The sequence below is a fragment of the Bactrocera dorsalis genome, chromosome 6 (assembly GCF_023373825.1).
Source record: "Bactrocera dorsalis isolate Fly_Bdor chromosome 6, ASM2337382v1, whole genome shotgun sequence".
Classification (NCBI taxonomy): Eukaryota; Metazoa; Arthropoda; class Insecta; order Diptera; family Tephritidae; genus Bactrocera; species Bactrocera dorsalis.
In genome coordinates this window covers 2,512,537-2,531,226 of record NC_064308.1, presented here as the reverse complement: position 1 = coordinate 2,531,226, position 18,690 = coordinate 2,512,537, and the positions used below count along the sequence as shown (strand labels likewise).

Below are 18,690 nucleotides of genomic sequence, written 5' to 3'. Positions count from 1 at the left end.
CCATAATGAAAACTCGGCGTTCTTCGAGGGGTGTGCTAAAAGAGATGCATTCGAAAGCTGGGTTTTACATTCTTCGAAAGCTGCTGTCGTAATTTCCGTCCAGTGGATCCATAGAGCGATCCTTCTTCTTGTTTCCGGGACACATGGCTAGAAGAGGTATTTACGCTTCTGCCTGTGGGATAAAGCGTCGGTAAAAATTTATTGTGGCCAAGAATCTTTGAGACCATTGACTGTAGTTGGTTTGTCAAGATCTTTGCTAGCTTGTACGCGTTGTTTTAGGGGTCGTATTCCTTCTGCTGAGACGGTGTGTCCTAAGAATGTGATTTCGGATTTTCCAAAGATTGACTTTGTAGCATTTAGTCTTAGATTATGTTTTTGTAGGCGCTCTAAGAGTTGACGGAGCTGAGATAGATGTTCGTCTAAGGATGATGATGCCACACAGATGTCATCCATGTATGGAAATACAAAATCTAGTCCTCGTAGGCCATTGCGTATGAGTCTTTGTAGTGTCTGGGCTGCGTTGCGAAGACCAAAAGGCATAAAGATAAATTCAAAGAGACCGAAAGGCGTAATAATAGCTGTTTTCGGAACATCCTCTGAATTTACGGGAACTTAGTGGAAGGCTTTTTGCAGATCGATCTTTGAAAAGATGGTCTTACCATTTAAAGTACAGGTGAAGTCCTGTAGGTATGGTATTGGATATCTGTCTGGAACTGTTACACTGCTGAGTGCCCTGAAATCTCCACATGGTCGCCAGGTACCGTCTGCATTCATTACCATGTGAAGAGGGCTGACCCAACTGCTGTTCGATGGGCGACAGATGCCCAATTTGATTAAACTTTCGAATTCTGCTTTAGCCGCTGCCAGTTTATCTGGTGAAAGGCGTCTTGGTCGTGCAGATAGAGGTGGGCCGCGAGTTTCGATGTGATTAACGGCTGAGGATACGGCTGGGTTTCCGGGTTGTGCCATGCGTGTTAAATTGCTAAACTCTTTCAGTAGGCCTGCATATGCGCATGAGGTGTCGAATGTTTTTATTGATAACTAGCTGACCCAGCAGCCGTTGTCCTGCGTGAAATTATGTGTTTTAAAATGAAAAGAAAGTTAAATTTATCATTTCATTTTTTTTGTCAATGTAACGCAGCTTGAAAGACAAAATTTTTGGTTTCTGTTCCGGTGCACAGAAAAGATGGTTTTCCAACTCGTGAGCACGCCACGTATATCTGGCCGTGTGAAAAAAATTGCATTTCTAAATTTATGCCACACACTATGCGACTATTCTTGTGTCCTGTTGATTATCATCTCAAATGGAATTTTTACTGGAAACGGAATACGTTTGAACTGCAGCGGCTTATCGCTGGAACTCAAAAGAATTCGTAGAATCAAGCGTTCTGCCCCTTGTATTCGATAGCTGCGTCACAATCAGTCAGGTTCCATTACACACTTTCGGCGCATGAAGATTGCGAAACATATTAACGACAGATCCAACTTTGAAACATAAATGATGCGATGGCATACCAAGTCTCTCCAAAGAATTTAGAAATTCCACTTGATAATTCACGGCGTCGTCTTCATTGTCAAGACGATCGATCGATTTTTATGAGCGCAAGTGTCCCGGAATTTGACTTTGAGCCTTCCAGTTTAAGTCAACAACATCGGTATTTTTGGCAGCTAGCATTGCACGTGCACTTAAGGAATCGTAGTTACGATAAGGATAGGCAGGGAAAAATGATATCAAACCACTGGAAGAATCAACCGAAATTTTCCCTTTTCCAATTCCTAGCTAATACGATATAAAATATCTTCGGCAATGTCATTTTGGTTCGAATACCACAATTGACGCTGATTTGAAGGGTCGAAATGATCATAACGAAAAGTGTGCGAAATTAAATTGCATTCGAAGTAGCTATCGCATCGCCCATCGTTTGATTCCAGTGGTTATCATTGAATAATCGGGGGGCAAGAAAAACACTTTTTATGGTTTCAATGCAATATAATTTAATTAAAAGAATTAATTTTGACACTTATCATTTAACAATAAATGTGCATAATAAGCACATAAGTATATAAAGGCATTTGCACAGCCAAGATACGATATAATAAATGAAGGGTATCAGGTGGAACTTAGCCGATGAGCACTATCGCGGTCGAATTAATTGTTGAACGCCGCATACAGGATTGATCCGATCCAATGTGTATAAACGATAGTTAATTACAGCGCGCGGGTTGGGTGTAGGAACAACGAAAATTGATATGCGAAGTTGTCTCAGCGAGGAGTGCGTGACGAATTGTTGACGTGTCGAATGTTGGTAGCGAATTGTGAGGCGACGAGGCGTAGTGTCCTTGCGCAAGTTTATGATCGAATAAAAGTCAGCCTCCCCGCTGTCCACTGCTTCTGTTAGCCGGGTTGGTGCGAGTATGGTGAATTGTATTGGTGTTGTATCGTAGTGGCATCCTGTGGTGAATTGCACTGTTGCATTAGGATGCGCCAGTTTTACCGAGTAGAGGGGGGTGGATGCTTAACTCATTTAAACATCCTGGGCCCCCTAGGCGAATATTTTGCCTAGTATTACACGTTGTTGCATGTATTTCGGAGTACTTCTGGTAGAGTACCCAAAGCGCGGAATACGTTCTGACAGCAGAAGTATTGGAGTTGTAATATACTCGTATTTATCCGTGTGTGTAGAGAACGGATTTTAGTTTTAAACATGCCACGTGTATTTAAATGTGCATTTTAATATGCGGGTAGGTGCTTAAGAGAAGCAACTTTATTTTGCGGGTTTATTCGATTGACTGAAAACCTTTTGTGTTTGCGATTTTTTTTCTTTTTTCGTTTTATTAAGTGGATTGTTTGTTATTTGCCTTTTCTGTATGATCGGCAATTGTTTGCATTTAATTTATTCTTGGCTTATGAAGGATAGTAGCTCCATGCCTGGCTCAGATATGGCCAGAATGGGTACTCCCTAGCCCTGGAGTTAGGACTGTGCCAATAGAGGGATCTTGCGAGAGAGTGGCCGGTAATTGCGAACGGCTTCATTAGAATTAAAATTTTTTAAGTGGGATGTTCATGCTTTACAACAGATTCTCACCAACTACCCTTATGAGGAGCACTTATGTAGGGGCGATAGTTTTTTTTTTTTCCTATTTTACAATTTAGGCCTCTGTGGGGCAATATTGTATGAAAAGTGTCGATTTTTTTTGTGTTTTTACTTTTCGAGACACTTTTGTTTTATTTTATGTTTAAGTGCTTATGCACTAATTTGGCGTTTAGTAGCCCGCCCCCGCTCTAGGATTTATTCAGGATTGTGTTTTTTCCATTATGGGCGAAAGCCATCCTGCGGGGTCGAAAAGTAACATATATTTCAGTTTTAAATATTGTTAGACCGAAATTTTACTTTGTTTTTCCTACCAATATGTCAGGTATTGGAAAATTGTGGCTCTAGTGGTAGTCGTACGACGTACCGGCCATTATTTGGTCGAGTAGTTGTGGCTTTGGAGAAGTCTTCACAATACTGACCTTCGAGAGTTTTGTTTATTATAGGGAGAATTTTCCTTGACTTTTGAAATTTCCTTAATTGTGAATTAAGGCATTTGTTATTATAGTGGCCTTGTTTTGGTATGGTGGTAACTAGTTTTGAAACTGGTCCACTTTGTGTTTCGATGTGCAGCGTTTGAGCTTTTTGTGCCTTTGAGCAACATGGTGTCTCTTGGCAATTTTTCGAATTTTGGGTTTCAGGATTTGCTTTTGCAATTAAACCTGTGGTTCTTTGTGTATAAGAGCTTCTTTGAGGTGAGATGGGATATCTGCTGTAATGAAGCATTGTATGATGTCTTTTATGACAATATAAGCAGTTAAATTTGCTTTTGCAATTTTTAAGATTGTGTGAGTGGGACAAGCAGTTTGTACAGAGTCCTTTTGACCTGACAAAGTTGTTCCTTTCGTTAATATTTAAGTTTTTAAACCTCTGGCAAAATATAAGTTTATGCCCTCTTTTACATAGTTCGCATGACGTATGTTTTTTCTGTTCGGATGTGAACGATTGCGTTTTGTAAAAGTTTTGGTTTGAATTGATTTTGTTTCTAACTTGGGGACTATTTAAGCTTTCATTCTGGTCGTGTTTGTTCTTAGATTTGAGTATTTTTTCTTCTAACCTTTCCGCAATTTCATATTGGGTGGTGAGAAAATCTTTCATTTGTTGCCACGTTGGGCACTTTTTTCGAGATGAGAGCGATTGCTCCCATAGAAGTAACGACTTTTCTGGTAATGCGGCGGTGCAAATGTTTACCAGAATTGGGTCCCAGCTGTCTGTGGGAATATTTTGTGTCGACAGAGTCGACAAACAATTAGAAACAGTGGATTGTAGTGTTACAAATTCTTCACTTGTTCCTTTCTTGATTTTAGGCAAGTTTAATAGTGTCGTTACTTGTTTATCGACCAGTATTCTTTCATTTTCGTATCTAGCTTTTAGAGCTTCCCAAGCCAAATTGAAATTATCGTCATTAAGAGCGAACTGTTTTACTATTATGCCTGCCTGACCTTTAGTTTTGTATCTGAGGTGATACAATTTTTGCGCTTGTGATAATTGAGGATGGTTTATGTACACGGCCGTGAACATGTCCCGGAAGGACGGCCATTCTTCATAACCTCCGTAAAAGGTTTCTGTGTCACAAGCGGGCAACTCGAGTTGGATGCCTGAACTTGCCTCTTGATATTGTTGCATTTGTGGCAGCTCTACTCTCGGATGTGGAGTAGGTACAATTGCTTTTATTAGCTTTAACTGATCGGAGATCATAGCTTTTGTTTCTTCATATTGGTCTAAGCAGTTTTCATATATTGCGTAAGCCGATTGTTTCAAATTTTGTGGTACGTTTGAATCGTCAGATTCTACTATGGCGTCATGAGCCGCTTGGAGACGAGTTCAGAAATTTTCAAGATTTTGGCTTTTTATTTCTAATAAGGATTCGGAGTTTTCTTGAATCGGTGAAGAGGCAAATCTAGTGCAGTATCTTGTTAAACTGTCACTTTCTGAAATAAATTTAGCAACCTGTTTTGGGCGTGTAGCTCCTGCAGGTGTATTTTGATTATTATCAACTTTCATCATTTTTGATTTTTTTCTTTCTTACTATCGTATTATATTTATATGAAATGTTATTTTTTTTTTAATATATATTTTGCTTTGAATATGTATAAATTGTAAATTGCAATTAAACCCGCGCTTTTTATTTATTAAAATATTCGATGTCCAAATGTTTTGAATTTAGGTACACCTTAATGCGTGGACTTGTACGTGTTTTGCTTTGTGCAATTGAGAGCTCGCTGAGGAGATCAATGCGCTATGTACATAAGTATGCACGAATTGTTAGTGTGTGTGTATGAATATGCTTTGTTCGTAAGCAATTGAGAGCTCGTTAGAGAGATCAATTTGCCTTTTGTATGCAATCCTGCTTGTTTTTGTTTTCCAAAGAACAAGGGATATTGCCCAAAGTTTTTATTTAACCGCGATTTGAGTATATTTTTCAATTAAAATTAAGGAAATTTTATTTCACATTACCGCCGTATTGTAAGTGAATTTAAAATTACTTTTTTGGAATTATCAGATTAATTGATTTTTGTTTTTTTTTTGTTTTTAATAACTTGCCAGTACTCAATGTAGGGTAAGAGATAGGCGGATTTTATATCGTTGTACTTACATATGTACATATATATAAATGTTCATACATATGTACATGAGTATGTTCGCACTGCGAAAAGAGTGCAAAAACGAAAATGAGTGATGTGAAGGCACTTATGCACTTATGTATATAAGTATATATTTTTGTTATAGAATTTAGAATATAAGTATATGGAAAGATACGTATGTCTGTTTTTTGTGTTGCTTTTTATGCTTTGATTTTAAATTTTGCCTTCGCTTAATAATTTAAAGCAATCCTGCTTATAACTTAATCAAGTATTGTTGGAGGGTTAATTGTGTTAAGACCCCACGAAGGCAATCGTACTTATGTATGTACATACATACAGTAGCCATTCAATTAATATTTATTAAATTATACATAAATGTATAATGCGTTAAGCGGTATTGCGTTTTTGCTTTTACCGTGTTTAGAATTTTTTTTTATTTTTATCAAGCCGTTGAAGCGGCGCTTTAGCAATACATAGTATGTATTTGCATATAATAAATTAAAAAGAACATAATACTCTCACTTTGTACTCGTATGGTAAGCTTTGCAGGATGCATGTACATATGCACATATGTTATCGCCTTCTGCTTTTTGTTCCTCTCTCTGAGCTCCAGCTGGCTACCTCCTTCTGCTGTTGTTTGTTCATTTGTTGTAATTATCGCGCCCGTTGTTTTTTTTTTATGTTATTGGTGCTTTGGTTTTTCGCGCCCGTTTTGTGTTTTAGCTTACTGTTTTATTTTTCCTTCTGCTGAAACTGTTTGGTATGTTTTGGTTCTGTAAGTTTATGTTTTATTACCGCAGTTTTGTTATTGCATATACATACTTGTATGCATATATTTTTGCCGAGTCACGACACTTGGTTTTTTGTTGTATATGTTACTTAAGTTTGAACATTCTTTTTTGTCACTTCACCGTGTTTTTTTGTTTTACTAAACTGCTTAGTAGCTTTATCTTTCAAATGCACTTTATTTTTTGTTTGTTTTGTTTGTTCACTACACCTTCCCTTGATTTTTATTTGTTTATTAGTTATATGTATATACGTAAGTATAAGAATATGTTGTTGTTTTTTGATTTCTGTTCTGGTTAAGTCACTGCACTGATTTTTTCACTGCGCACTGGTTTTTTTTTTTTCGTTTGGCCCACTACACTTTTTGTTTTTTATTTTAGCACACTACTCTCTTTTGGCTCGATTGATTGTTTTGTTTGTTTAAAAATCCATAGTGCCTGTCACTATGGCTCGAAGGACCATGAATAATCGGGGGGCAAGACAAACACTTTTTATGGCTTCAATGCAATATAATTTAATTAAAAGGATTAATTTTGACACTTATCATTTAACAATAAATGTGCATAATAAGCACATAAGTATATAAAGGCATTTGCACAGCCAAGATACGATATAATAAATGAAGGGTATCAGGTGGAACTTAGCCGATGAGCACTATCGCGGTCGAATTAATTGTTGAACGCCGCATACAGGATTGATCCGATCCAATGTGTATAAACGATAGTTAATTACAGCGCGCGGGTTGGGTGTAGGAACAACGAAAATTGATATGCGAAGTTGTCTCAGCGAGGAGTGCGTGACGAATTGTTGACGTGGCGAATGTTGGTAGCGAATTGTGAGGCGACGAGGCGTAGTGTCCTTGCGCAAGTTTATGATCGAATAAAAGTCAGCCTCTCCGCTGTCCACTGCTTCTGTTAGCCGGGTTGGTGCAAGTATGGTGAATTGTATTGGTGTTGTATCGTAGTGGCATCCTGTGGTGAATTGCACTGTTGCATTAGGATGCGCCAGTTTTACCGAGTAGAGGGGGGTGGATGCTTAACTCATTTAAACAATCATGTTCCAGCAATTGTAATTGGTGGCTTGCTTCTCAAAAAGCTGCACATACCGTATCATTCACAGTAAGCAATGACTCAAATGAAGTTGAACCGCCGATTAATCAATAGCAACCAAATGTAGAAGCAATCGTCGTTTTTCGGGTAGATTGTGTAAATTCATCCTAATGCATTAGTTGATAACACACCTGCATGTCAATCTACTGGTTGGCCTTGCTTTCTGCGTAATTATTTCTTCGACGATGCATTCAATGTATAATATCAAGGCATTTTCGAATAGAGCAATTTTCTCACAAACGGATCACTGGCTGAAGTTGAGAAAAAACTCGACAATGTTAATTTTGTTGCTGGCGATGTTTCCACTGGCTATACAGTATTCTCTGGGTTGAAATACACTCTTTGGCCATTCTCCAAATTAACTGCGAGACGCACAACAGTCGGAAAACGTTCATGAATTGCAAAAGTAAATACCCTACAAAGCCCTTTATTGCAGTTCACGTATCGACCGTATCGTTCAAGACCAATAATCGCCATGTTGCTTTCATTGGTGATGTATTTACAAACGTATTTTATCGATTACACCAAGCTGCAAAACTCAACACTGATATAAGTTTTGAATGTGAATTAGACAATAATGGTGAATATAGTACGATCCATGTGTTGTCAACTTCGATATTCACTCTTCTAAATTGGATGCTGAATGTTCTGCCTTTGTCGTCTGGTGAGCAACGCCGATAGAGTGGATATCCATCATTTCTAGTTTATGTTTCCGAAAGAAACGCGCGTGGATACTGTTTAGTGCATTTATTGTGAGACATACAAACCGAAGTGGGATTGTGGTGTCCACAAGGTCCATGAACCTTATTGGTTTTCATCACTTCGTACAATGCTGGATCTTTCTTTGCATAAGGAATTGCCGCATTATTGAATGATTTCATGAATTTGATTTGGTATAACCACCATCCACAATCCAAAGAAGAATGTGTGCGTTCGCAAACCTTTCGTTTGCCACTCAACAAAGTACATCTAGCATCTAACAGCACCATATACGCGTTGCTTCAAAATAATGTCCATCGAAGCTGTTGCTTGAAAAGTCTTGCTGTGACATCGTGACGATCGCTTTCTGATTGATCGCGACCAATAATACACGTACATCGAATCCTGGGAGTACTCGTTCATGTGCCTTGGGCTGCTAATGTATGTTGATGCCAAAAAGAACGCTGACCGATATTATCGCGACCTCTTCATGGCATCGTGACAAATTTCAATCTGTAATTGATCACTTTGTGTGAAAAACACATAACATTTTCACTGAATAATTTTCAAAAATTTTTGAAGCAAACGCCAAATTTGAAAGATTTAAAAATGGAAAAACAAAACCAAAAAATTGAATAAAAAAATGTGTATGGAAAAAATCAACTTTTTGGATTTTTTCAATTTTCCGACTTTTCCCCATGGAAGACATATAGGTTTTTTATTTCTAAACCTTTCCCGATCCACAACGAACAACCTCTTAAAATTTCATCAATATTGGGTAAGCCATTTTCTTAGCGTTACTAACGAACAAACATTCATTCGTTTGTATGAGAAAAAGAAATGGGCTGTTTTTAGGGGTTTTCCGGCAATTATTCGAATTTTTTTCTCCGCAGAAACCATCCCTGAACCTCAATGAATATTTTAAAGAAAGAATTATCAAATTTGGTTCAGTATGTAGTATGAAAGTTATGAGCGTACATACATTTTGGCGATTCATTTTTATTTAAATAGATTTATTGTTACTTACGAGCTTCCCAGGCGATGTCACTGAAATTAGGTTGTCGACTAATCGTTTCTTTTTTAAGTAAATCAACAGTCCATAGTGACTCATAAAGTCGGCTCCAATAATTCCGCTCGTAACGTCGGCGATGAGGAAGTTTCAAAGGAATTCTCGTCTTAAGCCTAAATTGATTTTTAGAAGCACTTCACCGTATACGGTAATTGGGGTGCCGTTTGCCGCAAACAGTTTAACGGTTGATGGCTTCTTGTTGTTGTTTCGAGTGGTTTTGGGAATTACCGATGCGTCTGCCCCGGTGTCTATTAAAAAGTTGTATTGAGAAAGTCCGTCGAAGAGTTTCAAGCGGTGTGTGACTGCAGGAGTTCCGTTACCGATAGGCGCTGCAGTTTTCGTTTCGGATAGTCATTCGCTATTTTGCCTGTTATTATAAGAGCAGGGTTTCCTACAAGTTCGAGCATTGGCCCCAAATTTATGGTGATACCAGCATAATTCGTTTGGCTGTGCGCAATCCTGGCGTGTATTTCGTTCTTGTCTCGGTCGGCTACGGCTACGGCTTCGCGATCGGTGCGTTTTTGTGGATTCGATTTGCCTCGTCAGTTGCCTCAATTCCTCTAGCGTGGTTGACTCATTGTTAGTTCGCGTGGAGGTGCCTGTTGCCGGTGCTTGGTTACCTACCATACTAATTTGTCGAAAATTCATGGAGTCCGCGATAGCTTCTGCAATAGCAACTTTATCTGCTACGTCACCCTTTGATGCGATAACAGCAGATTGAGCGTGTGGAGGTAGACGCGAGGCCCAGAGGTCGATTGACCGTTGAACAGTTCACTTGGTTTTAAGTCGCCTAATTGCATATCGGAAAGAACACGATGTACGCGTCGTTGTTGGCTATCCGCGAATTGAGCTATAAGTTTGGACTCGACGTAGTCGTAACGATTTATTGAGGGAGTAGAATCGATTATCGCCTTCAGCTCCATTAGCTTGCTTGGTAAGACTTGTGCAATGACCAGATTGTATTTTTGTGAATCGTGGGTCACACCTGTAGCAGCGATCCAGAATTCCAGTGACAAAAAATAAGACTCGATGTTGGTGTCGTTCATATTAGGCGGGCTAATGCGAGGAATCATTGCTGCTTTCACATGCAGATCGGGCTGATGCACTTCGATTGCTGATCTGGCCAGAATGCCTTGAGGTTGATTCGCCTGCGCTGCCGGTCGTACGCTCGCGGGCGGAGATGCCTGTGCGGTGCCGCAATTCTTTGAGGACGAATTTTCGCGATAGGTAACAGCTCTTGTTTTTTATGTGATTGTTTGTGTTGATTGGCGGCTTAATATGAAGAAAAATATAGGCCACATATGCTACACGATCTTTTGAACAAGTGTGACTCGACACTAGGGCAATAACTATGATATGGAACATGTTTCAGATGGAATGATGCTTGGAGATTTAATAATATCTGTAGTAATAATGGAGCAAACTTAGCATGGTTGCCATCACTCCCTGTGACTCCATAACCTTCTGATGTCTGTTTAATTAACACAGGTGGTGGTAAATATCCTTCTTTTAATAATTTCCAAAGACTATAACGTCTTACACCGCAACATGCAATAGTTTCACATTGAACTATTTGTAAAAAATATTGTGACTCACGTATGTGATCAGCATACCAAGTAGCATTATTTTTCAACATCATAGCCTGTCCAATATCCAGTCTAGTAACAGTGGGTGCAACACATTCAGCAGCGACTGGAAAATTATCAATGACTAACTTGCTCCAAATGTCAGCCAACACATTGGCCGCACTTTCGAAGTTTCGTTTTTCTAGATCTAAGTCAGTAGTTCGATTACTTGAATCAAGATGTGACCCAAAATCATCATGATTTAATAGTACACCAGTAAGTTCGCGACTGAGAGGTGCAATGCATCGTTCAACTCTGTTAAATGCACTCCTTCCTGGGGCATTTGTAGCTATATACTCGTAAATTGCATCTAAATGAAAATATTTAAAATGTTGTAAAGCTGAAACAATAACGCGGGAACAATTTTGTAACTTTGATTAAAATTAGAATATAAAATAAAATAAAGTACGATTCGCAGAAGAGCCCCAATGTTTACAAATTTATAGTAACGAACCCTGGACACGGCGAGTATACCTCAGCAAGTTATACTTGTAAGAAGCAGGCGCAGTAAAAAGCTTGGTTACAACTTAAGTATTAACAAGTAAGGAAGGGCTGAGTTCGGGTGTCACCGAACATTTTATACTCTCGCATGATAAAGTGATAATCGAGATTTCATTATCCGGGAGATTTACCGATATTTTCGGTCAAAAATTAGGTTAGGTTAGGTTAGGCACTGAGTTCTTCGAGTTCGATATCAGGGAGCTTGAAAAGTTATAGTCCGATCACGACAATTTTTCCACAAGGGATACCTCTGCTCAAATGCAGTATTTGTATTTGTATAAAGTTTCATTCCGCTATCATCATTGGTTCCTAACGTATATATCATACAGAGAAGGCATCATATGGAATTCAAAATAGCGTTATATTGGAAAAAGGCGTCGTTGTGAACCGATTTCACCCATATTTCGTACATGACATCAAGGTGTTAAGAAAATATTATATGCCGAATTTTATTGAAATCGGTCGAGTAGTTCCTGAGATATGGTTTTGGGTTCATAAGTGGGCGACGCCACGCCCATTTTCAATTTAAAAAAAAAGTCTGGGTGCAGCTTCCTCCTGCCATTTCTTCCGTAAAATTTAGTGTTTCTGACGTTTTTTGTTAGTCGGTTAACGCACTTTTAGTGATTTTCAACCTAACCTTTGTATGGGAGGTGGGCGTCGTTATTATCCGATTTCCTCCATTTTTGGACTGTATATGGAAATGCCGGAAGGACTCTATAGAGTTTGGTTGACATAGCTATAGCAGTTTCCGAGATATGTTCAAAAAACTTAGTGGGGGCGGGGCCACGCCCACTTTTCCAAAAAAATTACGTCCGAATATGCCCCTCCCTAATTCGATCCTTTGTGCCAAATTTCACTTTAATATCTTTATTTATGGCTTAGTTATGACACTTTATAGGTTTTCGGTTTCCGCCATTTTGTGGGCGTGGCAGTGGGCCGATTTTGCCCATCTTTGAACTTAACCTTCTTATAAAGCCAGGAAATACGTGTACCAAGTTTCATCATGATATCTCAATTTTTACTCAAGTTACAGCTTGCACGGACAGACAGACATCCGGATTTCAACTCTACTCGTCGCCCTGATCACTTTGGTATATATAACCCTATATCTGACTCTTTTAGTTTTACGACTTACAAACAACCGTTATGTGAACAAAACTGTAATACTCTCTTTAGCAACTTTGTTGCGAGAGTATAAAAACAAAGTTTGTGTTTATAAATGCTTAATATTTTTTGTTTACCTATAAATTTCAGGTTTGTACATTACAAATTTTGAAATGTGATGTCACAAAGCGTTTGACCCCCTCCTGCCCCTTGTCACACAATGTCACTTCTGAATGATACCCTCCCCCTCCTTCAAGGTATGACGTAATTTATGGATGGCCCCTTAACAAGGTGAAAGATTGTCCGTGAACACGTCCGTTCGGTATGAAGGTTTGTAGAAAAAGGGAAAAATGATAGGATTCTGGGAAACGGGTTGCTTACAGCTAGAATGGAAAAGGTAGTACAGCGTTGCTAAAGGATAGTGTTGTAAACGTAGCAAAGGGTTGCTTATAAGCGGTGAATACGGCGTTGCCACATATATATTAATTGATAAATGTGTGAAAAGTGGGTTGAACGTAGTTAAATAACGAGCATTGTTTTTACAAATTTTTGAAATTTAAACAGAAATATCTCGAAAACTATGAGTCTGAGGAGGGAATATGTGTACATATTTTTTAATCTTGAGGACCTCCTCTATCCATCCGTATCATCAAATAGCGGCGCCAAAAGAATCGTAATATTGCCACTTTGAGTAATAACAACCAATCATATAGTTTAAAGTCAGCCGGATGTTCGAAAATCCTGATATTAGATAGATAGGGGCTAGGTCAAGTTTTCGCTCAAATTTATCTATTTTAGGAACAAAGTCACACTATTATGAATAAACCCCGCTCTTTCATTTTCATTCAGAAAGCTTACATATATCGGACATATGCGGCATAAAATCAATCGGAAGGGAAATTATTGGCCCGATTCAACCCATTTTTGACATACGGACATACCATTGTTATCACACATTGACCGACATTTTCGATTAAAAGTCAACTATAGATACTGAGGTCCTAATATTTGGTAGCTAGCTGCTTGAACAGTTTTCGTTGGATTTGAACAATTTATTCGAAACCGGTCGGTCGGCTCCCGAGATATGGGATAAAGTTTGATATGGCTACACTTCCCATCAAAATGAGCGACAAACAATAAGTTTTTTCCCTGTGTGTTGGCTACGGAAAATAAAAAGTGAAAATAGATTAACGTGCGTTGTGTATGCCGGAATAATCGCCAAGTGGGCAAATTCTGTGTGTCGCAATTTTTAATGATCAACTGAATTTAATTATCTTTGTGAAAATTGTAAAAGTGGAAGTGAAAAATTAGTGGGCTCTTCCAGATAGAAAAATTGGACGAATCTTGAGAAGTGTCCTCATAGACTCTGATATGTGGTGAGTGGTATGTGGCAGAGAGGTCAAAGTAGAAACAATAACAAATGCAGAAAAGTTTGCATTTTATTTAAAAATGAAAAGGCGTTAGGTTCATTTTGTTGTGGAAAAACCGTCACAGTGAGGCATTTAACATGCGCAAGGGTATATGAGATAAGTTTGGTAAAAGCCATCTGCCGAAAGAGCTATTGTATCTGTTGTTTAAAAAGCTTTTGTATCTCAATATGTTAGAGGGTAGTGCTGCTGCAGACCAAGTTAACGCCACCTATAACTAACAGCACTTATGCCTAAAATAAACAGTAATCGTATAAATTCATTATTTAACGAATGCGTCAAATATGTTATTGACACATCGCCAATAAGGAAGCGGCCATCTTATGGCACGCTTTAAGTAGAATGAGACAACACATCATCTAACATTTCTTAGAATGTACTATAAGATGAAACTTTGTATCTAGGCTTAAGATATCAATTGAATAAATATAAATGAAATAATGATATTTCAGTTTAGTTTGGAAAGCAAACTCACTAGATTCACTTTATTAGTGATATTAAAAAAAACCCGCGTTGGCTTGCTAAGTCAGACGCTCGTGGAAACCTTTGTATCTAGGCTTAAGATATCAATTGAATAAATATAAATGAAATATAATATTTCAGTTTAGTTTGGAAAGTAAACTCACTAGATTCTGTTTATTAGTGATATTAAAAAAACCCGCGTTGGCTTGCTAAGTCAGACGCTCGTGGAAACTTCCAGAACAAAGAAAATGTTACAAACTGAACAAAAAAGAGCAGCAATAACACGAACAGTAAGAACAGCAAAAAATTTAAGTATTTCAATTGCGGGAAATACGACGGCGTGTAGACAGCCAAAAAATAATAGTGGTTAATGTCGCAATTATATAAAAATAGTAAATTTGCAATATGGTAACACAAGTTAAATGAGCGCTCTTTGGCAACTGTGGCAATATTACTATAAGTCTGTCATTTTTTCATTTGTAGGTAATAAATGTAAATGCTGAGAATCAGTAATAGACAAAATCTTTTGAAGTTATTGGGAGTAGCAGCGTTAAATGATTTAATGATTATTGAATTCTTTTGTGAGGACAATGATATGTATTTAAATTAAATTGATTTTATTTTAAATTACTACATTTTTTGTTTTGCAGAAGAGAGGAAAAGTAAAGAAGACGAAACCCGATTCAAGAAAATCACACGTGTCACTTGGAAAACTTTCGATGCTTTTTTGATCCAATAAAGGGAGACAATCTTTTCAACAAAATTCGGTCGGGCAAACAATTTCCAATTAAAACGCAACTGGCAATTGTGTTACCGTTTAGGTTCTAGCGATGAAGGAGCTACTCTTTCGAATATTGTAGGTTTATTTAGAATCAGTGATGGTAGTATCATTCAGGTCAGAATTCGTCAGTTTTTCTCATAATACATTAACATGTTTTTATATTTTAGAATTTAACCAATCGCATATTTAATGCGCTGTTGAAATATAAGGACCAGTATTTATATTGGCCAAATACGGAAGAACGCAAAAAGCTCGTTTTAGAAACTTCGAGTGAGTTACCTAATTTCATAGGATACGTTGATGGTATCGAAATTCCATCGGCGGAAAAACCGTCACAAGACCTAGAAGCGTACTTTTCACGAAAACATATTTACTCCGTTAAGGCATAAGCCGTGTGCGATCATAGATTACAAATAAGTCACTTAATGTTAGGCTTTCCAGGTAGCGTTTATGATGCACGTATTTTTAATAACAGCGAATTGTCAATTGAAGCACATAAAATTTTTGGAGAAGGTGAATGGATTGCTGGTGGCAGTGCATATAAATTATCGAGTACTGTTACAAGGCCATTTAGAGAAAATTCTAGAAATTTAACACTAAGCCAAAGGAATTTTTTTAACAAAACATTCAGTCGATATGGAATTCGAATTTAACATTGTTTTGTAATGCTGAAGGAAAGATTTGGCAGTTTAAAACGCTTAAGGCTCCAAATAAAAAATGAAAATGGTGTGAGAAAAGTTAACAAACAACTTTATACTCCAACAAGATGTTTATTTCGACTACCAACCTGAGGAATCGGAGCACGGCATTGACGAGTCGTTATGGGAACCAAATGCTCGTGCCAATGAAGGTTAAATCAATAAATATCTAAATTTAAAAATTCTTTTCTAATGTATTTTTTCAAATAAAATTCAATTTCTTTACATAAACAAGTAACATAAATTATTTAACTAGAAATAACTTAATACGGATAAAATAAAAAAAACAAGGTAGACCATATTCACTAAGTCACTTATAAGTAAAACAAACCAAACACTGTATTAAGAAGAAAAAGTCGAAATGGAAAAAATCTTATATTGGAATACAGATGATTACATTTTGGCAACTTATGAGCTATTTAAGCTTTTCAATCGTTCGTGTTCCAATCTGACTTTTCCCATTTCTACTCCCATTTCTTTCCCCAACCGTAATTTCTGCAATGGAAAATGGTTTTCCTCTCTCTCTTTTTCAAACTCCAACTTTTTGCGTTTCTAGTTCTAACTTCTTATTTTGGATTTCGAAAAGTAATGAAAATGGATTTGAACTGCTATGAGATTTTTTCATATTTCTTCTTAGTGTAGATGAGCATGCAAAATTAGCGGACGGACTAACTACTTCATCTGCAGACGAATACATTATAACGGACGGACTGGGAACAAATTCGAAGAACTTGTGTAGGGGTCTATCTCTGGGGTCATACATTTTATATATGTATCGTCCAGCTCTGACACCAACTCTGTCCACGACGTCTAAATATCACGTGAAGATCTTCATAAAAAGGACATATTCTTTTTATGTATTCTTCCACACTATGAGGATCACCACTTTCAAGGAAGCCTGCAACAGTCTGGCCTTTCCACTTGAGCGCAGATAAAAAAGTCAAATGACTTATTTTAGTCCTCATTATGTCCCATTTAATATTCATTAAATTTGGAGCCTTTTCGCCAATTTTGCCAAATAAAATAATCAAAAATTAATTTAACAAGTAAATTTCGTATGCTTATTCAGCAATGATATGTTAAAAATAAGTTGTTAATAAGCAAGTTGTAAATAAAGGGTGATTTTTTAAGAGCTTGATAACTTTTTTTTAAAAAAAAACGCATAAAATTTGCAAAATCTCATCGGTTCTTTATTTGAAACGTTAGATTGGTTCATGACATTTACTTTTTGAAGATAATTTCATTTAAATGTTGACCGCGGCTGCGTCTTAGGTGGTCCATTCGGAAAGTCCAATTTTGGGCAACTTTTTCGAGCATTTCGGCCGGAATAGCCCGAATTTCTTCGGAAATGTTGTCTTCCAAAGCTGGAATAGTTGCTGGCTTATTTCTGTAGACTTTAGACTTGACGTAGCCCCACAAAAAATAGTCTAAAGGCGTTAAATCGCATGATCTTGGTGGCCAACTTACGGGTCCATTTCTTGAGATGAATTGTTGTCCGAAGTTTTCCCTCAAAATGGCCATAGAATCGCGAGCTGTGTGGCATGTAGCGCCATCTTGTTGAAACCACATGTCAACCAAGTTCAGTTCTTCCATTTTTGGCAACAAAAAGTTTGTTAGCATCGAACGATAGCGATCGCCATTCACCGTAACGTTGCGTCCAACAGCATCTTTGAAAAAATACGGTCCAATGATTCCACCAGCGTACAAACCACACCAAACAGTGCATTTTTCGGGATGCATGGGCAGTTCTTGAACGGCTTCTGGTTGCTCTTCACCCCAAATGCGGCAATTTTGCTTATTTACGTAGCCATTCAACCAGAAATGAGCCTCATCGCTGAACAAAATTTGTCGATAAAAAAGCGGATTTTCTGCCAACTTTTCTAGGGCCCATTCACTGAAAATTCGACGTTGTGGCAGATCGTTCGGCTTCAGTTCTTGCACGAGCTGTATTTTATACGGTTTTACACCAAGATCTTTGCGTAAAATCTTCCATGTGGTCGAATAACACAAACCCAATTGCTGCGAACGGCGACGAATCGACATTTCACGGTCTTCAGCCACACTCTCAGAAACAGACGCAATATTCTCTTCTGTACGCACTGTACGCATTCGTGTGGTTGGTTCCAATAAAGTAAACTGAGTGCGAAACTTGGTCACAATCGCATTAATTGTTTGCTCACTTGGTCGATTATGTAGACCATAAATCGGACGTAAAGCGCGAAACACATTTCGAACCGAACACTGATTTTGGTAATAAAATTCAATGATTTGCAAGCGTTGCTCGTTAGTAAGTCTATTCATGATGAAATGTCAAAGCATACTGAGCATCTTTCTCTTTGACACCATGTCTGAAATCCCACGTGATCTGTCAAATACTAATGCATGAAAATCCTAACCTCAAAAAAATCACCCTTTAGAATAAGCTTCATTTTAAGTCAATTTAATAAAATAAGGCAGTCTGTTCTTGATCGCCATCAACATCACCTCGTTGTTATCCAATTTGATTTCTTTGACTTTTTAAAAACCCGTTCACCGCGACGCAAAGTAAAATTGGCGCAAACAAAAAAGTTTTGCAGTGAACACGACAAAAAAAAAACAAAAGCGTGGAGCCACCAAAATTAGCGAAGGTAACGAGGAAAACCATCGAGGCAACAAATATTCGATAATAACAGAAAAATTTAATAAGAGCGGGTCCAAATATCCAACGTAGAGCGCATCGAGCAACTGAACAGAAGGGAGCAGCAATTGGAGC

General features: G+C 37.9%; 3 protein-coding genes across 17 annotated transcripts in view; 1 reads left to right on the top strand and 2 right to left on the bottom strand.

Moving 5' to 3' along the window:
• The window catches only part of LOC125779099 (glutamate receptor ionotropic, kainate 2), a 2,985,835-nt gene that overhangs the window by 1,901,179 nt on the left and 1,065,966 nt on the right, over nucleotides 1-18,690 (bottom strand). The window lies entirely within an intron of this gene.
• Nucleotides 1-18,690, top strand: part of LOC125779126 (uncharacterized) — a 497,385-nt gene that overhangs the window by 34,347 nt on the left and 444,348 nt on the right. The window lies entirely within an intron of this gene.
• The window catches only part of LOC125779117 (uncharacterized), a 75,171-nt gene continuing 57,195 nt past the window's right edge, over nucleotides 715-18,690 (bottom strand). Inside the window, exon 2 of the mRNA XM_049459688.1 lies at nucleotides 715-12,429. Within this exon, the coding sequence (XP_049315645.1) occupies nucleotides 3,414-4,790 (1,377 nt within the window). The 5' untranslated portion in view covers nucleotides 4,791-12,429 and the 3' untranslated portion in view covers nucleotides 715-3,413. The remainder of the gene's footprint in view (nucleotides 12,430-18,690) is intronic.